Source organism: Rattus norvegicus, chromosome 10 (assembly GCF_021556685.1).
Source record: "Rattus norvegicus strain SHRSP/BbbUtx chromosome 10, alternate assembly SHRSP_T2T, whole genome shotgun sequence".
Taxonomy (NCBI): domain Eukaryota; kingdom Metazoa; phylum Chordata; class Mammalia; order Rodentia; family Muridae; genus Rattus; species Rattus norvegicus.
The window spans coordinates 106,433,376-106,456,231 of NC_141543.1; the positions used below are offsets into that span (position 1 = coordinate 106,433,376).

General features: G+C 46.3%; 1 protein-coding gene across 10 annotated transcripts; it reads right to left on the reverse strand.

Annotated features, from left to right (window-relative positions):
* Positions 1-970: 970 nt before the first annotated feature.
* Positions 971-21,067, reverse strand: LOC148003174 (CMRF-35-like molecule 4). 10 transcript variants are annotated; one of them, XM_087575132.1, is made up of 6 exons: positions 20,916-21,063; positions 18,955-19,296; positions 3,170-3,454; positions 2,849-2,963; positions 2,238-2,333; positions 971-1,448 (listed from the first exon to the last, which is right to left on the reverse strand). In XM_087575132.1, the coding sequence occupies exons 1-5, from the start codon at positions 20,953-20,955 to the stop codon at positions 2,282-2,284; spliced, it is 834 nt and encodes a 277-aa protein (XP_087431258.1). In that variant the 5' UTR covers positions 20,956-21,063; the 3' UTR covers positions 971-1,448; positions 2,238-2,281. The 10 variants fall into 10 exon arrangements, with proteins under 10 accessions (XP_087431258.1, XP_087431266.1, XP_087431257.1 ...); XM_087575140.1 differs by lacking the exon at positions 3,170-3,454; XM_087575131.1 differs by lacking the exon at positions 2,238-2,333.
* Positions 21,068-22,856: the final 1,789 nt, after the last annotated feature.

The window sequence follows — 22,856 nt, forward strand, 5'->3', positions numbered from 1 at the left end:
GGCGGGTAGGCTGGGAGTGTGAGGTGCATCTCTGTGGCAAAGTGCTTGTTCTTTGAATCAGGCTTTGGGTTTATTCCTGAACATTGGGGGAAAATCTAACATAGGTCCTGGTATGATGATGCTGGTGAATTTCTGAGTTCAAGGCCAATCGGGTCTATGTAGTAAATTCTGAACCAGACATCCATAGTGAGATTCTATGTAAAACAAAAAAAGTATAACTTTGTTTACATAACAATCAGACCCAGAGAAGCTAAAAAATACACCTTTGGCAAGCCCATGAGCATGTATGTGGCAAAGCCTTAAGCCAAGCAGATATAAGTGTTAGATTCAGGTTGTCACCGGGGTGGCTGGGAAGCCGGGATGTGACAGCAGACAGGGGGATCATCAGTATAGACGACATTGTATTACAGAATCTGGAGGACACAGTGCATTGAGTATTTCTCATGGAAGGTGTACACATTTATTGGAGAAGCTGTCACATTGTCTTCGAAATATCTACGTCTCCACCCTTTAATGAGCACTGCCCTGTCCTTGGTTGGTGATGCTTCCTTCTGTTGTGGTGTAAGTGACCATCGAGTGCTCAGCCCTATATGACACCGCCATCCCACCCCAAGGCAGAGAGGGAGAGGAAAGAGTTCCACAGGCAGAGGTAGGGGAGGAGAGTGCCCTGAAATGCTGTGTTCTGAATGTGACATTGTCTCCTGATCCTGAGGTCACTACAGCCGAGGTCACATGCCCAAGTCCAAGTCAGCAAGGTCAGCTAGCATCCAGTCAGGAGGCACTAACTGTTCTCGGTGAGATACAAAATGAAAAAGAGAAATGGGAGAAGGGGGAGGAGACATGGAGGGGAGGAGGGAACACAGGCCTGAGGGAGTGGGAGGGTGGGGACGCAGGTGGACAGGATAGAGTCATGTTGTACACAAGTGTGAACTTACCAAAAAACAAGTAAAGGTGCTGTGTTATAATTCCATTTAATTAATTATAATTAATTTATTTACTATGAGTGTTGTCTGCATGTGCACCTGCGCACCAGAAGAGGGCATCAGTTCCTATTGTAGGTGGTTGTGAGCCACCATGTTGTTACTGGGATTTGAACTCAGAACCTCTGGAAGAGCAGCCGGTGCTCTTAACCTCGGAGCCATCTATCCAGCCAGTATATGTAGGGCACATTCTTTATGTGTTTGAAACGTGCTGAGAATCTTCTGAAAGTCTCAGAGCATTTTCAAGAACACAGGTTTACTGGTTGTCCTTGGCCACCAGAGTGATGCATCCAGGGACAGGGTCTCCATGTCAACAGACTTCATTGGCTGTCATGATAGGGCCAAATGCCTTGTCTCCCAGACCACGTCTGAGGCCTGTTCACCCACAGGATGGCACAGAGCATGCACAGGAACAGGGGTAACTCCAGAAACAGCAGGACGCAGAAGTAGGGACTGCTCAGAAGAGACCTGGAAGGGACATAGACACAATGAGCGCCCTTCCCAAAAGGCAACACTACTGCCCTGTGTTATCTGCCTGTGTCCACCCCAGGTCTGTGTCCACAGAGATCTATGCAGGGACAAGGACAGGACTGCCTGAAAGGCCAGTGTGATTAATCCATAGCCCAAGAATTAGCCGTGAGCTCCAGACCAAACCCATGGGACTCTAACCTCAGGGCCTCTAACCAGGCAGGCACCTCCTCCCCAACCCACACCCAGATCTCTTCTAACTGGACTTCTCCCACTTTCTCCTGGATTTCATTCATTCATTCATTCATTCATTCATTCATTCATTCATTCATTTATACTATGTTGTCCTAGCTGAACAAAGATGTCCTTCAAGTCATAGACATCCACCTGCCTTCGCCTCCCAAGTATTGGGTGACTTTGCTTCCACATCCCCTGCTTATTCATTTTACATAGATAATTGTGTGTGTGTGTGTGTGTGTGTGTGTGTGTGTGTGTGTATGTGTTTGCACACGTGAATGTATGGAGGTGCACATGTGTGTGCATCAATGTAGAGGTCAGAGGACAACCTCGGTCATTCCTCAAGAGCCACTACTCTGCGTTGGTCCTGAGACAGGTCTCACTATGTAGTCCCGGCTAGAATGGAATTCACTGTGTAATCCAGGCTGGTCCTAAAGTCATAGAGGTTGACCTGCCTCTGCCTCCCAAGTGCTGGGATTAAAGGTGTGAGTCACCTCACCTGGCCCATCTGTCTTGTTTTCTGACAGGATCTCTCACTAGCCTGAAACTTACCAAGTAGGCTGTGTAGCCAGTGAGTCTCAGGCATCCTTCTGTCTCTACCTCAGCAGCTTTGGTCCTTCAGGAATGAGCCGCCATGGCTGACTTTCCCTGTAGGTGATATGGCTCAAACTCAGATGTACTCAGAGGGGCAGAACCATCTCCCCAGAGCCATTTCCACAGGCTCTGGGTGTGTTTGGCATGATTTCCCTAGGTTCTTGTGAGTGTGGGCAGAGTCCACAGCAGGTAGCCATGAGAGGCCAGCATATTTTGGAATTCTAGAGGCCAGGTTTTGCCAGAAAATTCACAATTGCCAGGAGAGAAACTAACAAGAGGTAAATTATGGTTAGCTCCATTTGGCCCTACGGGTGCTGGGGCTACTGGGGGATAAAAGGTTTAGCAAGTTTTTAAATATTTACGACCAACAAGTGTGTCTGTATCCTAGTGTCACTTCTGTGTCCTTATTTTCAGATGAGTAACTGGTACTCACAAGACCCTCCATGTTAGCCTGAGGTTGGGAATGCAGGAGGGGCATACAAGAGGGAGATCCAAACCCTTCTACCTCTGCTCTCTCAGTATGACCCCTCCTCCCCAATCCAAAGGCCTCAGGGATATTGTTTCCTCACCAAGGCTGTGGGCTGGGTGCAGGAATTGTGTCATTTGTGGTCATGCTGGGCTGAGGGTCAACTGGTGAAGATGTGGTGGGCTCCGGAATTGTTGTACAGCACCAAGGCCTCGAACCTGTGATTGGAGCAAAGGATGAGAACACAAGACAATTCCCATGAACTCCACACTGTCTCCTACCCACAGGAAGCTCTGTCACTCTGCTTCACATAGCTCCCTGGGGCATGTGGACAGCTGTCTTATAGCCTATCTACCCCATGGCCACACCAATGTCTGGTCAGGGATTCCCTTCCCAGCCCAGATCAGGGTGCACAGTGTCTGACCTGAACTTATAAACATGGAGACAGTCTTCTTATAGAGGAGAGTGTAAGTGTCAGTGACAAGATACTTGGTGAGTGCCAGGTCCCATTCAACCTCAACCACACTGTTTGCCTCCTTGTCTGCCATCCTTGTGGGGATAAACAGGGTAGTGGGACTCCTTGTCTGCCTGGTCCACTCCTTCCCAGTGTAATTCAGAAAGGCCACTGGGCAGTCTTCTCTGAGGAATGAGCAGATGGAAAGTTCTAGAGAGGCAGGAGCTTGCAGGGTCCTGAGGAGAGTGGCTTCTACTGCAGAGAGATAGCAATTCAGTGAGATTATCATTCCCAGGTTTCAGCGTGAATCCACAGAGGAAATTGCAGGGAAACATAAGGGTGAAATCAAAATTGAGAACCATGGGCTGATGTATGCTTGCAATCTGAGCGCTGGAGATGCAGAGACAGGAAGAGCAGGCATTCAAGTTGAGTTCTAAGAGCACAGTGGGTTTGTGGTTTACCTGGGCTACTCAAGTTCCTCTCTCAAGTAACTATGATGATGATGAAGATGGACAAGAAGAGGGAGAAAAAAGGAGAAAGAACAAGAACAAGAAAAACAGAGAGAACAAGAAGATGTGATGATTAAAACTCGGATTATCAAAGGCATTTGACCCCTTCCTTCAGCCCATGTCACCACCCCGGCCCTTAAAGGGATGCTTGAATTGGGTTCTAAGAACAAGGGAGGCCACATAATCTGACAATGAACTCTAGACACGGAGAATATTGGGCACCAAAGTAGCTGAAAGCCTGTTTTCCGTCCTGCACGGGGAACCTTGGAGGAATCCTCTGAGTTTCTTCCAGCAATAAATTGTTGCTGGTGTGGCGGGACTCAGGGGATCTTGTGGGCTTGGGGGGTTCCTCAGGAGGCTGAGAAGTCTCTCAGGAGTCCCAGAATCAGTGATGAAGCTGGTACCCCAAGAACCTCCATGAAAAGGAAGTGTACACTCAGTCCCAGGACAGAGCCGCCTTTGAGAGAGGGGAGCTGATGTGCAGAGGTACTGTTCCCTTATGGAAATTGGGGACAGGATCATATGAGACGTGGGAGAGAGGATTCCTCTCTTAACAGAACTGGAAGTCACAAAGAGCCATCGATTTAGAGACTGTCTCTAGAAATATTTACGCCTGAAACTGTCCCACAGTGGACACAGAGAATCCGCAACAGGAGCTAATGAGATGTTTCACTGGGTAAAGGCCCTTGCTTGCCAAGCTTACTGACTTGAGTATGACCTACAAGGTGAAAATAGAGAACTAACACCCAGAAGTTCTCCTTTAACTCACACACACCATGGACCAGCTCCTATACACAGACAAATAAACAATATATAAAAAGGAAATAAATAAATAAAATAATAAAATGTCTTGTAGAACACAGGTTCCCCATTGTTTCTGTCTGTGCATGCACACACATGTAATGGTATACACACACACTCACTGTCACTCGTACCAAACATGTTCTAACAGAAGCATGTGTGGACACACTGTCCCTATCCTGGATCACTAACTCTCCCAGTTCATCATGCTAAGGATCATGGCTTCCTTCTTCTATGAGGGAATGACAGCCCTGGACTCAGTCTACCCTGGCATGAAGGAGGCTTACCTGGGACCACAGACAATTCAACCTTGAAGAACTTATCAATCCCTAAGGAGTGATCGATCAATGGTATATCCACCACACATATGTGGGTGCCTGCATCCTCCATGGTGAGGCTTTGCAAGGTCACTGTGAAGATGAGGTTGTCTGGATCATCCTTGATGGACACTCGGTCATTTTTAGCTTCTTCTGAGCCTCTGGTCATGACAATATCTTCACAAAGTAGAACAAGTGATCCTCTGCACCAGTATTTCTTATTCATCTTGAATCCCTCCTCATACTGACAAGTCACACTCAGGGACTCCCCCACAGCACCTGTCACACTGCTGGGGCCATGCAGAGGGACACAGCCCAGAAAGGACAAACCTCCATTCTGCACCTCATAGGTAGATGGGAAGAAAGGTCTCCCTTGAGTCAAGTCTTAGAAAACCCTCAGGTCTTGAGGAAACAATGAGAAAGGAGAGAAGCTTTGTCAGATCAGAAGTCAGCCCTGAGGTTATAGAGAGATTGTAAGATAAATAGAGATTATGTAGTTATAGAAGTCACGGTCACAGGTAACCCTCTCAGTGGGTCCCGATTCTGTCTCACATGTGGTAGACATGACCATATTGTGCACAGACACCTGGCAGCACTGGTGAAGAAGATGCTAACTGCTCCTGGGCCGCATCTCACTCAAATCCCAACCCTACCCTCCAGCCTTCTCTCTAGGCCAGTCTGCTTGTGCTGGCTGCTCCTTTCACCTCCCATGACCCTGTAAGGTTTAAAAATGGAGCTTCCATTTTCAACGATGAACCTGACAGACCTGCCCCCATGCTCACCTGGGACCTGAAAGAGGAGCAGAGCTGAAGGTAGCCAAAACCCTGTTAGTCTGGGTATCATTTCTTCTGGTCAGTTGTCACCTGCATTCATACCAGTGCAAAGAGGGACAAAGGAGCAGTCACCTTCTAGACAGTAGAATGTCCTCTTACCATTTTCTCCTTTCTGTCCTCAGCTTCCTGGTTCCTTGCTCCCATGTGAGGCTACAGATGAAAGGTATAGGGAGGGCTCTAGTCCTCAGAGGTTGTGGTTCCTACCATGCCCAGCAAGTAGAGACACCCATGGCTGTGTTTTGAGGATGTCCTCTGTCCCCGAGGGCTTCTACCTCCTGCTCAAGAGGCCTTGGGAACATTTCGTTTTCCTGTCAGGTGGTCCACCTTCTCTGACAAGACTCTTCCTGAGTGGGTTTGAAAGCTGCCCTTCTCTTGCTCTACCTCTGGAATCACAGAGGAACCTCCTCCCTTCAAAATTCAGATTAAAGTGTGCTCTTAGTTTATGAGGTCTTTAGCCCTTTTTTCTGGGTTCATACTGCTGGTCAAGCTCATGCTATGAGCTGATCCCTGGGAGTTTACCTGGGTGTCTGAGTCCCCACAAAGTGTACAGACCTGTAGGTCACAGCTTTCTCCCCTCCCATCATCTCTTCCTTCTGATTCTGTTTGGTTTGTTGTTTGTCTGTGGCAGCATCTCTAGCCCAGGCTGGACTCTATTTAGCTAACAAGGTCCTTGAACTCATCTTCCTGCCCCCACATCCTGAGTCCAGAAATTTTAGGTGTGTGTCAACACAACCCAATCATGGTGTGATCCTGATGGAACCTAGGGCTTTGTGCATGTCGGGCAAGCAATGTGCCAACTGAGACGCATCCCCAACCTGACCATTTGAGAAAGAATCTCATACTGCCGCCCAAGCTGGGCTGCAATGCACTATTTAGCTCAAGCTAACCTTGAACTCACAGAAATCTCCCTTCCCTTCAGTGCTGGAAGTAGATGGGAGCCACTGTGCATGACAGTTCTGTCTTCCTGTGTCTCCTGGCCCCATGTCTAGACATAGACAGGATTTCAGGTAGGTGTTGTGTTGAAGAATGGAAGAATGGCCTCAGATCCTACTTTCTGATAACTCAGTTGAGCAGTGCTGGCCGTCCACTTCTCTTTCTTGTTGGGGAACAAGGGATGAGAGTGAGTACTGAAGCCCACTCACCCACCTGACCACAGAGGCACTTATGCCCCTCTGGTCTACAGAAATATCTGCAGGCTGTGGTGACATTTGTGGGGGACGTTTACACTTAGAGTGCCCTAGGTTGTGACTCTACTCTGTGTATTCACTGTTATTCCACTCACTTCTAATTCCTACCAACACAGAATACAGATGGCCTCCCTACTAACACAGAATGCAGTTCTCCTAGTAACCCAAATGCAGATGTCCTTCCTATTAACATAAAATGCAGATGGTCTTCCACTGTATCATTTTCTTGCCTCTCACTAGTTTATGTTCAGGGTTTCTGCCTGCACTCTGTCTGTGTCCATGCTCTCTTTATGCTCTACAGAATATCAGATCAGCAAGATCAAAGGAACTTTGTGCATTCACTTCAAGACTCTAAGGCAAGGTCACTGCTTGGTATCTTTCATAGTTACACAGTGCTTTTGCTGTGAAGAGACACCATGACCACAAAGCTTGTATCAGAGAAAGAATGTACCCAGGGCTGGCTTACAGTTTCAGAGGCTTAGTCCATTTCTATCATGAGGGGAAGCTTGGTGGCAAGCAAGTCATGTGTGTTCCCTGAGACACAGTGGAGTGCTACTTCATGATGTTTAGGCAGAGCGAGAAAGGTAGAGAGAGAGAGGACCAAGAGAGGAGTGATGAGAGAGTAGAGAGTAGAGAGGAGAGAGGAGAGAGGAGAGAGGAGAGAGGAGAGAGGAGAGAGGAGAGAGGAGAGAGGAGAGAGGAGAGAGGAGAGAGAGGGTGAGGGAGAGAGAGAGAGAGAGAGAGAGAGAGAGAGAGAGAGAGAGAGAGAGATCACAAGTGATGCTGGGCTTGGTGTGAGCTTTGTGAAATGTCTAAGCCCATCACCACTAATGCACTTCCTCCAACAAGCCCACAGCCCTAGTCCTTCAAACCCTGTCAAAGAGTTCCACTTCCTGGTAACAAAGCATTTGGATATATGAGTGGGGCTGGGGAGGTGGGGAAGGTGGTGGTGTTTGGGGTCATTCTTTTTTCCAAAGCAGTAATTTAAAGTTTATTCTAGTTATAATTTAGATTATTCTGACTTTACGGTAGCATCACATGGCACACTTCAGAGTCCATCCCCTAGATACTCTGCTGTGCTTGTCTCTGTTTCATAGATCCCTGCAATGTCTGGCACCAGGGGGTCCTCTGTGCTTGGGTCACATAGCAGTGAACAAATGGATAAGATGACTTTAGAAATAGTTAAAGCAGGAGGCCGCTCTGATCTTAGAATGTCAAAACAAATCCTGTCATTACTGTTACTATTTGGATGATAAGTTCTTAGTCTAAATTGTACCTTAGGTGTTTTGAAGGGCTGGTCTGCAGGAAACCACCATAGTATCCAATGAATTCTCACTGAGTTCTAATAGCATAGGAGGGCAGGGAATTCAGAACCTGTCAGAAGCCATAAGATGATAAGCTAATAACTAGCAGCTGTTCACCCTGCGATGGCCAGCCTCGGATTATTATATAATGTGTGACTGGTTCGCCCTCATTATGCAAGGATGTAAGGGATTCATTTCAGGAAAGATTCCTTCTATTAAAATGCTTTTCCTGTTATTATTTTTAAACACATATAACAATCATTAAGTAATAGCACACCCCTTTGGAGTAGATCTCTGCAGATCTACGAAGATGTACTGTCTTGTAGTGATGCTATGTAGACAAGTAGATGACTTCTTAAGTCTTAATGATGATCCTATAAGAATTCCTAAAATTGGGGATTTATCTCAGTGGTAGAGCACTTGCCTAGCAAGCGCAAGGCCCTGGGTTCAGTCCTCAGCTCTGAAAAAAAAAAAGAATTCCTAAAATTATACCAGTGATTATTAAGCTCTTTTATAGTGGGGCTGCTATACTATTACATCTTTTTCTGATAGTCAAAACTGCAGTGTGAACTCTGCCAGTCTCCCAAGTGTCACCAGTTAATTGGTCTTAAATAGTAACCAGACTTTCTCCTACTCAGAGCAGATACCAAGAGGTTGTAAAATAATTAACCAAAGGTCATAAAAAGGGAACTAATGACTTATCATAGGTGCTAGGACAGAGGGTAAAATATTGACTGCATTTATCTATACAAAATTCACTAATAACTTAGTAGTGTTTTTTTTCAACAGAATGTTTATTAAAAATATAGACTATGCTTAAAGTCTAGTTGTGGTAAACCTTCAGTGAACCTGTGGAGCTGAGACAGGTGATGGATGGTTAGCCAGATAATTACTCCTAATGGATATGCATGCAAACATTTTCTGTTGTGAACTTCTATTTCAAATTATGATTTGATTTTTTGTAGGAACTTGTGATGAACTTTGTGACATATGATCATGTATTCTGAATGATGTTTAAGTGGTGAGGTCAAAGAGAAGAGTCAGGACTGAGCTGAAAAGCAAGGACTGAGCTGGAGGGGACTGAACTGAAGAGTCAGGACTGACTGAAGGAGAACTGAGCTGACCTGAGCTAAGGAGAACTGAGCTAAAAGGATCTGGGATGAGGAGAAATGCAGAGTGGAATAACTTAGAGACTATGGGTAACATGAGAGAGCAATGTGCAGAATGCGGAGGAAAGAGGAAAAATGAAGAAGCTGGAGAGAGCAGAAGGAGCAAGCAGGTTTCTCCTCAACATGGGGCAGAACAGGTCATTTCTTAAGGTAGGCTTAGTCTTATTCAAAGGACAAGCCTTTTTTCTTACCAACTTGGGTTTAGTTAATTTAGAATAAAAAGAGTAGAAGCTATTTCTTCATCTTTCATCCAGAATGAATGAGTTCTTTCTGTACCAGAGCTTGGTCTTTTGCTCCACATGCATATGAAAATATGGATGTGTGTATAACTATGTAATTGTGAGAATGTATGCATGTAGGAATGTAATTGTGAGAATGCATGTGAGGTGGTCCCAACTGATTGGAGAGGAAATGTATAAATGCACATTCATGAATCAGTATATGAACTTACAGAAGTTTATGCATTTTTGCCTATGTAAAAGTTTTTCCTTCTGCAAGGGCTATTCACTTCTCTTGGTTCAATAGAAGTTTCTTGCTCCAAACTTCCCCCTAGCCTGACAAGCAAGAGGCATAGGGACAAAAGGAAAAGTCTTTAGCAATTGATCCTCTACTTTATCTCCTGCTGTTTTAGAATAAGGTGCTAAATGCCAGAGACTGCAGTTTCTAGCCTCAGAGGGACACAGAAGACAAGCTAGTTACACTAGCAGAGCACAGTGACTCAGCCATAGATAAGTAAATCAGATATAGCAACATAGTAACGTAGACATAGATAAGTAAATTTATTATTGTACAGCAAACCTAAATCTCTTGTAAGACAAAGTCTTACCCCCTTATCTCATAGGAAAAGTCTTACTCTCCACTGATGCTCTTCCCTCTCTGCTGCCTCAAGAAGAACCAAGGAGAAAGAAGACTAATGCCGGGGCTGCACCCAGCAAGAAACACCATGCCTATGCCTGCAGGCATCTGTTAAATGGTGAGACTTTCAGAGGTTTTGGTGCTGGCAAATTCATCATGGTGCCTGCAGGCTCAAAGCAGATGGTCACTGGGTTGAAGGCTCCCTTTGCACCATCAGGTGAGATCTAGCTCTAGGAAGCACAAGGCTGAACAAAAGGACCAAATGGATTATTCTGGATTTGCAATTGTATTCTCATTTGAACCAGGTCAAAATGTCAAGGGCCTGGAAAGAGTGTGTCAGAGCCAGAGGGGAAGAGGCATCAGTCAGAACTAACCCTGACTTCTGCATGCTTCCCTAGGGGAGGCACCCTCAGTCCTAGGGTATCTCTGCCTGAGGAAGGGAACAGTCAGACATTGGGGGAAATCCCAATACTGATCTGAACTGAGCGGTACAAGGGCACCTCATCTCCTGACTGAACAGTGGGTAATGGAGATCAGAGAATGTGAGGTTTAGACACAGGTCTGTCTTACACATGACCTCTGACCTCTGGCATTTCCTGAGAACAGGACTTGACTCATAGCACAGCACATGACTCATAACCAACTCTGCCAAGAGATCAGTGCTTACCCCCTGGTCCAGACTTGAGGGACGTGGGAATGGAGAGTCACTTTCCAGACAGTGTCACACAACCTCCTTCAGGTGCCACATCAGCATGACTGACACAACACAATGTCACAGTCCCTTTCGACAAACACTTCAGTGAGGACAAGGGACTCAGAAGTATTGGTGATGGTTGGTAACTGTGTTCCAAATTCTACCTCATGCTCCTCTTAGGTCACTCTGCCAGGAGCTGTCCTGGTCAGATAAGCTTTGGCAGACAAGGAACTGTTTTAATAATTATATCAAGTCACAAAGAGATTTATAAACACAGTGCTGTAACAGAAAGTCCTATAGCATCTGGGCTACTTCCTCTGACCCATGATGCCATCTAGAGCCCCAAGACCCCTGCAGGGAGTTGGCATTCCAGGGAGTTCCATGGGTGTGGGGAGATGACTCAGTAGGTAAGGTGCTTGCAGTGCAAAGTGATGACTTGAGTTCAGATCCCCGGATGCCATGTAAAGCTGGAGTCTGCTACATGCATCTGTAATCTCTGCCTTTCTGGGTGAGCTGGGATGCAGAGATGGGGGAATCAAGGAAGCTTCTGAGACATCTAGCCTGATGTCTGCGCTAGAGAACAGGAGAGGCCCAGTTTCAAATAAGGTTAGAGGTGAGGAGGGGCATGAGAGGGTTCCCTCTGTGTGTCTACCACATGCACATGTCTCATGGCACATGTGTGCCTCCAGGAGGGTTCCCCTGTCCCCTCAAACACACAAAAATGCAGCAAAACAAAACTATAGAAAGAAGATAAAAGGATAACAACAAAAATCCCATAACTCTTCATAGCAAGAAGGTATACACTCAGGCCCAAGCCTGCGATGTTTTTCACAGAAGGAAGCAGATGCTCTGTGTCCTCGTCTCTCAAAGAGGATGGCAAGAGGCCCCAGGGAGACACAGGTCCCTTCAGATAGGACATGGCATTCATCAGGACATGCAGGTATATAGAGCTCAGGCCTGGATTCTTCCCACCGCTTGGCTGGAAATGTGTGGTCCTGGCACTGTCAGGGTAGGACACACAGCCACTGAAGGACAGAGTTGTCTCTGTTCATTTGCACACACCTTCACATTCAGAAACACTGCACAACACACACTAGACATTGCCATATGCTGACCTAGTATTTTGGCTAGGCTGGTTTATTTCATGTCTTTGTCCAGGGCTGTGAAGGCCAATCCCATGTTTTGACAGTTCTTTGTTGGAATCATGGCCTTGTGATGGGAAAGACAGGACAATCGGGAAGTTGGGATTGTACGCAGGTCCTTGTGGTCTCTTCTAAGTTCATTTTAATAAATCCCACAGCACTTGTGCCTGTGTCATCCGGAGTGAAACCTGCCTGAGTTTCCTGTGAATGGGAGGTGCATGGGACAATCCTGACTGATGCTTGGCTAAGGTACTCTTCCAACCTTGGTGCATGCTAATCCTCCAGGGGCTAAGCAAGATGTCGAACTCAGTAGAATTTGTCATTTCATGTGTTCCTCTTCATACTGACACTATGTGCTCAGGAATTCCCCCATGGGGCCTTGCACAGGGCCATGACAGAGAAGATGTAAGGACCCTGCAGACCAGGAGTCCCCAGTTCTACCCTCACAGGAGGGCCAGGCTTGGAGAGGCTCTCTGGAGTCAGGAACTAAAGAGACCTCTGTGTTACAGGAGCCTGAGCAGGGACACTGCCTTTGTTAGACCTAGGACTTGAGGCTGAGGGGTAAGTAAGGGAACAGGGAGAGAGGTGTCCATGGAAACAGGGGAACTGGGCCACAGTGACTAAGTGCCGTATATGTGATTGTGTGTATTTTCTTGTATGTGTGTTGTTCAGTGAGGTGTGTGTGTATCTCTCTCTCTCTCTCTCTCTCTCTCTCTCTCTCTCTCTCTCTCTCTGTGTGTGTGTGTGTGTGTGTGTGTGTGTGTGTATGGGTGTGTAACCAAGACACAAAATCTGTATTGTACTGTTACAGCCACTACTGCCACAACCACCCCTATGAGTGTATCTTGACTCTAATGCATAACCATTGACAATGTATGCATGTGGTATGTATTGCTATGTAAACCGTGGAGTTTATAGTTACATCTGATGTGTGCAGTTTATATGCATCATGTCTGTAGCATGTGTGGCACATGTCCTGTGCATAAGTGCATGAGGTATGATATATATACATATGAGGTGCATAGTATGTATCATGTGTGGTGTGTGTACTATGCAACACATGCATGTGTTATATGTAGGCTGTGGGTGGTACATACATGTGTGTGTCATCTTTAGCACATGTGAGAAATGTTTGCATGTCTATGGTAGTGCACACACATGCCAATGACTCCCCTTGATCCTGGAAGGTTACAATTGTAATGATATATGTGCCTTGGGCAGCCATGCCTTTTCTTTGTAGCTATAAGCCAGTGTAGGCCAGCCTGCTTCAAGTGAGTTCTGGGAGGGTGGGCTCCAGGGGTGGCCCTGGCTCTGGGAGCCTCTCTCTCTTGATAATGGGTGGGACTGGACCATGAGTTGCTCCATATGCCTTTCTTTGAAGGCAGAGGAAAGGGAAGGAGGGGAGGCACAGGTGCTGATGTCCCAGAAATGCACCTGCACCCCCATCCCTAACTACCTGCAGACACAGGCTCGGACTCATAGCTTTTAAGAACAGTTGCTGGCATAGGAAAACCTCAACTCCAGACTGCCACAACCACACAAGTTTAGTTCTTGCTCTCTAGGGAAAATGAGCCAGCATGCCTCCAACCCCTTGCCCAGGGTTAAGATGTCTCCTGTCCACTGTAGGTGGCAAGAAGTCACATGATGGCCCTAACAGTCTCAGCAGGAGAGGCAGGGGGGCATGTGTCACATAAACTCCCATCATCATGAGGGTGGGGAGTGTGTGTGTGGAAAGAGCATCATTCTCTGCAGCAAAGCACAGCTCTGGGAATCTGGTGGACCTGAGCATGACCTTGGGGACTCAACTAACAGCAGGAAGGTTAGACTGAACTCAGGTGTGTTGATGAAAATTGCTCAGGCCTTTGGCTTTGGTCAGCAAGCAGCAGTCCATCTAACTGGTTCCTGGACAGATCCTGGAGCTTTGTCCCACAGGAGTAGGAGGGACAGTGGGTGAAGGGGGGACAGATTCTATGTGTGGTTGATGGAAAACTGTCGGAGTTAATTCAGTCCCAGCTGCCGACATCATAAACATTTCTCTTATTTCTTTACACTACCTGTTGTCTTTCTAAAGAAATAACGTGGATTTTTCTTTGTCACATGTATTTGATTTTTGTTAGTTTTCAATTGAATTAATTAAAAATTTGATACGGTCTCTCTCTATGGCAGGTTGATTTCTAAGGCTTGGTCACGTGCTAGAGATATATGTAAATGTGCTTGGGTGCTCACTGCCACATGCATGTACATCGCCATGTGTGTATGTTCTTCACAACCATATGAACACTCACACAATTGCTCACACTCACACACACACACTCAATCGCTCACACTCACACACATAATCGCTCACACTCACACACAGTCAGACACATACACACACTCAATCACACTCACACACTCACACATACGCATGCCCTCACACACATCTGCACACACATACACATACAAACATATGTACACACACTCACACATACACATACCCTGACACTCACACATATACACATTCACACACACATAAACACACTCTCACACACTCACACACACACACACATACACACACTCACATATACACACACATTTGATCCACACAGAATTATCTGCTCCCTAGAACCCTTCTTCATCGCCACTGCATCATTTTCCCATGATGTATCGTTGATTAATAGTGAGTGGAAAGTACAGATCCGAGGAGAAATCTTCTCTATAACAACAGAACCATGGAAGTTAACTTTTAGAAAGAAGCAAATAATCACATTTGTGGAGAAGAGCTCGTCTGCATGCTTCAGTTTGAGAAGGAGAGTGTTAACTAGGACAGAATGTCTGGGAGGAAAAAAGACAAAGAAGGAGGCCATGAGGGTCAAGCCGAGGCTAACAGTGTAAAATAACCCTGGCTTGCTGACTGCCAGCTGCTGGTCAGTTTGGAATATGATGAGCCACAAACCAAGCTTGAGAGCTGTCCATCTCCAGGCTGAGATTAAGGTTGCCTTGGAGGAGACACAGGAATTCAGTCAGGATTTGGAACTGGGCGAAGCAGGTGTTTATCCTGATGCTCTGACAAGGAGCTTGGTGCAACTGTTCTCCTCCTCCCAGAGTGATCAGCAGAACAAATATGGAAGCAGTGTGTGTGTGTGTGTGTGTGTGTGTGTGTCCCCACTAACCCAAGATTCTCTTAAAAGCAGGGCACACATTTTGTATGTTCTTAATGCCTTGTTCACGATAGCCATAGTAAATGAAACTATGCATTTGAAAGCATGCTTCACAGACTGGGAAAATTAGTAACTTATTTCTGTGTCTAGCAAAAGTCTGCTGAGGTACAAACTCCAAAAAGTCAGGGTTCCAGCCTGTCTTCCTATTCTGTGAACTCCCAAGAGCTGACTTTGCCTGCACATCTAAGGTAGCCATTCCTGCAAGAGTGAGAGAGAAGGGTAGGAAGTGGATGACAAGAGCTCTCCCCAGGCGTGGGGCCACTTGACACTCACCGACCCATGTCGGGGCACAGAAACAAACAGCAACAGAAACACGTGAGGTTGCTATGGCGAAAAGAGGAAACTCAGAAGACAATGGTCTTCTCATGCCTCTTGCCAAGCTCTGCCCTGAGATGAGAAGCAAGAAATCCAAAAAGAGGAACAACCTTCAGCTACCAGAAGAGGAAGTTTGTAGACACATCCAGTGCTGATCACTGCAGCTCCACGGGGACAGATGCATCTGGGAGGTGCCTAGTAGGGCTTTTCTGGACATGGGACACCTCCTCGTGTCTCTTCAGGGCCTTCTGTTGTGATCAGAGCCTCTCTAACGAGCAGGATGGAGGTAGGTCCCTCTTAGGGAGAGGAGAGAGTACCAGGAACAGATGTCTACTCTGAGCTGAATGAAGGACTGGATAAACAGAAGAAAGGAAGGAAGGAAGGAAGGAAGGAAGGAAAGGAAGGAAGGAAGGAAGGAAAGGAAGGAAGGAAGGAAGGAAGGAAGGGAACACCATCCCTTATCCCTCTCTGCTTTCTACCATGGAGGCAATGTGAGCAGACACCTCACAGCCCACCACCCTGCCTTTCTACCACAGTGGACTGAATCTCTTTAAACCATGAGCCAAAATAAACCTGTTCCTCCTTAAGTGGTCTTTGTCTTGTTATTAATCAGACTAATGAGAAAAAAGAACTGACATACAATCTCTGGAAAGAGGAAGGAGTGCTGGCATTGCTGGTAAAGGCCCTTAATCCCAATGCTGGGGGAGGCAGAGGCAGGTAGATCTCTGGGAGTTTGAGATCTACCTGATCTACAAAGTAAGACAGCCAAGAATACATAAAGATACCCTATACTGAAAAGCAAAATAAACAACAATAATAACAACAACAAAACCCCACCAAAACAAACAAAAAAATAAAAAAGAGAAAAAAAATAGACACACAGGCTGTCAGTGATTTCATAGGTTGCACTGCACCTGTAAGGTTTGTCAACTTGTAACAAACTAGAGAACTCTGGAAGAAGGAACCTTCATTGAGCATTTTCTTCTATCAGGTTGACATGGCAGGCACGTTCATAAGGACCATTTCCTGATTGTGAATTGATGGAAGGGTGTGATGCCATCCCTGGACAGGTGGTCCTGGTTTCTATAAGAAATCAGGCTGAACAAACCAGGGAGAGCAAGTCAGTGAGCAACGCCCCTCAATGGCTTCTGCTTCAGCTCCTGTCTCCAGGTTCCTGCTGAGCTCCTGAGCACTTCCTTCAAAATGGACTGTGCCATAGAAGCTTCAGCCAAATAAAACCTCTCCTCCCAGGACATTGGCTTTGGTCAGGGGTTTATCACAACAACAAAATTAGACTAGGACAGACAGTCAGATGGGTGAATGAACCAGACAGGCAGACAGACAGGCAGACAGACAGACAGACAGACAGAGAGGCCAGCTTATCTCACCCCTAGACTCAAACACAGATTGGTTCATCACTGTTTGTGACCCACCCAACCTCTTGACCTCATGATGCAGTCTTGGTCCCCCGCCCCATCATCTTTCCTGCTCACTATGTTCTGCCTTAAAAATGCAAGCACCAACATCTCATTACATGCTCTATTTAAAATTAATTTTTAATTTAACTTTGGCTTTAGTTTTTCAAGACAGAGTGTGGGGCAGAGGAAGGTGTCACCGATCAGAAGACCTGGTAAGGCCTTTGCTGTAGGATGATGTCACAGGTGAGGCAGGCACAAGATAGAAGGAGGCCTGTTTGGATGAGAAGGAAGGATGGGCGGGAGAGAAGTTTGAAGGAAGAGGAGGAGACTAAGGGAGAGAGGAGGAGAAGAGGAGACGGAGAGAGGAAGGAGAGAAGCTGTGGCAGGACAATATGGCGGGTGACGTTAGGATTCCACGCTGTACCTTTACAGGTTGTTACGAATGTTCTTAAGGGATGGATGGTACTGGGCTTTGTATGTTTAGGTGGGCAATTATATCTTACCAATTGGGTTAAAGATTATTGTGTTGTGTGTTCTTTTATGTGATGGTTTGAGTGTAGGAAAGTGTGTGGCGGCAGTAGACTCTGGGCCGCCGAGGAGTTGGGATGTGTTTCTGCCAAGATATCTAGCAGATATCTTGGGGCACCGCGGTGCTGGACCTAGCGAGGTAAAAGACACCCATACTTCTTTTATTTTTATATTTTTACAACAACATGTTGCAAGTTCAGAACCCCAGTAAATCTGATAATTGAGAACAGCAAGGGTTCCAACTAGTTCCCTACCAATTTTCCTGTCCTGGAGCATGTAACCATGACAACCCACTAAGAGGACCACAACAACCAGTCAGGTAGGATAAAAACCTAGAGGTCTCCATGATAGATAGGCCCAGAGTGTTTAGCCAATGAGATTCCCTTCCTGGGCATCCCTTCTTGAGACAGGGTTTCTCTGTGTAGCCCTGGATCATTTGGGACTCACTCTGTAGACTAGCATGGCCTCAAACTCAGGGATCTGCCTGCCTCTGCCTCCCTAGTGCTGGGATCAAATGTGTGCACCACCATGCCTCACACATGAATTCTTTTCTAAGGAAAGATGATGTGCAGGGAAAAGAAACAGCTCCCCTTTAAAACTTGCTTCCTTCAGAGTGTACTCATTACTGCCTGGTGTGCAGTAAGCTGAAAAACTTTGGTTTGGCATATTTTGTCTAGTTTAATTTTTTTTCTGGTTTTGCGTTTTTATTGGGGTTTATTATGGGCAGGAGGAACTGCCACCTTAAAGTATGCCCCTCCCACCAAGCAGATCCATTCTAATCCTCCTCCCGTGCCTTCTGCCTTCTACGACTTTTTCTTTGTGCTGCTCTTTGTGTAGCCTGCAGCAGCCTCAGGCTACTCAGAAAATTTCCTTCTCTTCTTAGGGGCTAGTTTAATTTTTAAGAGGCGTTTATGTATATCTGTATGGGTGGTCTATTGAGGCTATGCACACCATGTACCTGCAGTTCCCATTGAGGCCTGAAGAGGGCCTCAGATTCTCTGGAACCGGAGTTGCAGATGGTTGCGAGCTACCATGTAGATGCAGGGAACAACATGCAGTTCCTCTGGAAGAGCAGCCAGTGCTCTTAATCACTGAGCCATCTCTGCAGCTCCAATTTTGTCTATTTCCTTTGTCGTAGTTGTTTAAAGCAGGGCATAGACCTGAGCCCCATTACTGAATCTTGCCCAGATTTAAAGGTTCCACAGGTTCCTTTATTTTAATGGGGGGAGGACTCTGGATGAGACTCTATCCTCATGATCGAGTACTTGGCTGGTACATGTGAGATTCTGAGTTCAATTCTCAGATCTGCAGGAGTCGGAATATCTGAGACGCACATACAAGGAGACCAGGCTTCCCCAGCTCTGCATCTATCTCAGTAGATAACAGGACACATAGAGCTGATTCAGTTCATTTTTTCTAGTAACAGTTAGTTTTACAAGGCTCCCTCATCCTTCAACAGAATTTTCTGGAATTTACTTCTTACCTGGGTCAATGCTCACACGAACTTTAAACGTGGGATCATATCCAGCCTTTGTAATTCCACACCAGTAAATGCCAGCATCGCTCATCCTCAGGTCCTCCATGGTCACTGTGAAGATGAAGTGTGTCTGGTCGTCCCTGACGGACACACGGTTCTTCTTCACCAACCGCTCTGATGCATCGGTTTCAACGAGAATCACACAGGTTTTCCACTCAGCTCCTCGGCACCAGTACTTCTTGTAATTCTTCCACCCTGAGGCATATCGGCACCGCACTGTCAGGGAGCCCTGCTCCTGACCGCTCACCTCCTCTGGACCAGTGAGTGAATCATGAGCAGTGGAGCGGCCTGGAAAACACAAAATCATGTATCACTGATCTCCTACTCCCTGGGTGGGATAAGACCCCCGACCCTCAGTCAGTTTGGAGACATCCCTGAGTGGGACACTGAGATGCAGATCGATGCAGAAGCAAGAGGTTTATTTTCTGGTGCATTCGGATCAACCCTCAATTAGTCCCTCAAGGCATGTGACTAGAAGGTGAACCCCAATGGCTAGAGCAAGCAGTTTTCTGGAGAGATGGCTCAGTGGTAATCGCACTGGCTGTTCTTCTAGAGGTCGTGAGTTCAATTCTCAGCAAACACATTGTGGCTTACAACCATCAAATGGGATCTGATAACCTAGTGAGTGTGAAAAAATATATGCATATACTGTAGTATACTGTGCTTCAGGCTATTGACTTGAACACCAACACCCCCAAGAACAAAGTATGTCCCTAGTGCCACAGGTAAGAAAACAAAAATTGCTGAATGTACTTATTTTAATCCAAAAGGACTCCACCAACAGCATGGAGAGCCAGCCTGCAGTGTAGGAGAAAATCTTGTCAGACATTGTGTCTGACAGTTGGTAAGGCAGGTGAGGGGAGTGTGTGCTTCTTTAACCTGAAAGACAGGAGGGTTGTGGACATCACTGACCAGACAGACTGAACCTGAGAGGTCCATGCACACTGGGACACCATGTCTAAACAAACAAGGTGGAGAGTGATGAACATGCTAAGTGCCAATCTGTGGCCTCCACATGTGTGTGTGTGTGCACCCACGTGTGCACCTGAAAGCACATGTATGCACACACAGAAAGACAGACACACAAACATTTACACATACGTACACCACACAAACACATTTTTTCCTCAAAGAAACAAAAGTTAACCTCAAAGAAGCAGAGAACAGAACAGTGGTTATCAGCCTGGGCAGGTTGTTAGGGAAGAAGGGAGAGGGCTGACTGCATAGAGGGAGAGGTGTTGGGACAGAGGTGTCTGCCATTTGATGAGAATGACAACTTCTAGATTTGTATGAGACTAATAAAAACTATGGTTGACAGTAGATTATTTCAAATTACCTCCTAGAGAAGATTTCACAGACTTGACAAATGGCTTTAATGAAAGCCCAGCCCCCGCTCTGATCCTTACCTCCTGTACCAATGTGCAGATGCCACATTGTACCCCATCATGTTTTCCCTCAAATCGGTCGGCCTACCTCTGCTTTCTGAGCACTGGCATTAAAATCATTCAGCACCACAGCCAGCCCCTGTGAGTATTGATTACTGTGTCAATTAAAAATCAAAATGTAACTGGAGTTGGAACTGCAGCCTAGAAATCTCAATTGTCAAAGTGTGGAACCTGGAAGGTCACAAGTTCAGGGTCATCCTAGGCTGCGTGTGCCAAACATAAAGCTAAAAATACATTTGTAAAAGAATTAGTTCATCTACTCATTTGTCAGGTTTCTGGAAGGTGGGCTTTTTGTTTTTGTTTTGTTTTTGGTTTTTTATTTTGTTTTCTTTTTTCTGCAATACCCACAGAATCCCTGGGAGCAGCTGGTGAGTGAATCAGCCGGTTTTCCCTAACCCCACACAGACCATCTGTGTCACCCTCACCACAGACATGGGAGCTTCAGTAGCCCCTGCTCCTTACCTGGGAGGAAGAGGAAGAGCAGAGCAGAGAACTGCCACATGGTGTGGTCCCCTCTCCTGTCCTTGGTGGTGACAGATGCCAGCACCCGGCAAGGACTTGAAGCTCAGGGTGAATTTCCTTTCAGTCTCTCTCTTCCACTTCTCTCATTAACTTCCTTGACAGAACTTCTCAATTTTGCATACGGGAAGAAAGATGATGTCAGTCTTTGAAAAGACCAAGTCACGGCATGGGAGGTCCAGTCAGGTGAACAGGAACTTCCTCTAATCAATGGATGCAATGCTAGACCTCAGCGTGAAAGGCAGGGAGGGTTCATAAGGAGAGATGCAGAGAGACAAAAGATGGTTTCCAGCAAACCCTTCCCTCAGGTGGTTACTGGATTGCAGGGGATTATGGGAGAGGAGAGCAACCAAAGGCAGGCTAGCTGCAGTAACAAGGGAGCACAAGGTAGCACAGGCTAAGCCCATGGCAGTAGCTTAGGCAAAGCCCAGGATGGCAAAGGGTGTTGCTAAGGCTCAGTCTGGGGCAGCAATGAGATAGACCTCAGAGCAGGGATTTTTCTGGCCAGGGACATCTGTCACAATGGCTACTAGGGCCACAGGCATTGGTGAGGTTTCATGTAGCTCAAGCTGGCCTTGAACTTCTGATTTTCCTTTTTCCAGCATCAAATGTTGTGGTTAAAGGCATTCCCTATCATGCTTGGTTTTATGAGCACCTGGAGATTGAATGCACCGTTTCAAGAATGCTAGGCAAGTCCTCTGCCCACCAATTTGAATACACAAACTCTTGTTCTGGAGTTTTGCTGTGCAGCCCACGCTGGCTTCAAGCTCTCCCCCTGCCTTGTCAGCCTCCCAAGTTGTAGGAATCTGCAGTTGGCTAATCTAGAGGAACAATTGCAAGTGTGGATAGATGTAGGTACACTCTCTCTGGTATCAAGGTTTTCACGGGATGAAGGTTACAAACACACTTGGAAACACACACACACACACACACACACACACACACAGAGGCTCATAGTTACACAGACGAATACATGCACCCACACCACACACTCTACAAACCATACACATACATACCACAGACATATACATACATATACTAAGACATACAGTGCATACGCATACACACATGTAACCCAGCATGCATGAATACACACATACCACACACATATACATACAAACCCCACACACAGAAACACACATACACCACATACACAGACACATACACAACCTACCTCAGCCCTGCCACAGACACACAAAGCCCACATCCTCACACGCATACATTCCCACCACATAAAATACCACTTAATCACAATCTTTTCCTTTTTGTGTGGTACTGGCATCAAACCCAGGGTTCTGTGCTTGGTAGACAGGCATGCTGCCATTGAGCCACAACTCCAGTCTAAGGACACCATTTGAAGTAAAATAAGGGGCTGGAGGGATGGTTCAGTGGTTAAGAACATTTGCTTCTTCTTCCAGAAGACCCAAGTTCTAGTCCCAGCACACACACGAGGTAGCACAGAAATCACCTGTAGATCTAGGGATTTCTGAAGCTCTGATCTCACACACACATACCATTAAAAGAAAAAAAATGCAGGCTTAAGCAATAAATCATAGTTAAATTAATATAAGAAGGTGGAGAGGTGGTTTATGGGTCAGATTCACCTCTGACCTTCATGAAGAACTGCATTTACATGCACATACACACACAGTCACAGACACACACACACACACACACACACACACACTAATTAAAATAAAAGACAAGGACTGGAGAGACAGCTCAGGGACTGAGTGCTTACTGCTCTTTCAGAGGACCCCAGTTTGTATCCAACTAACCACACGAGACGGCTCAGACTCACCTGTGATTTCAGCTCTGGGAGATCCATCACCTCATTCCGTTAGCCAGGGGCACTGCACTCACATATGTATGGATCACACACAC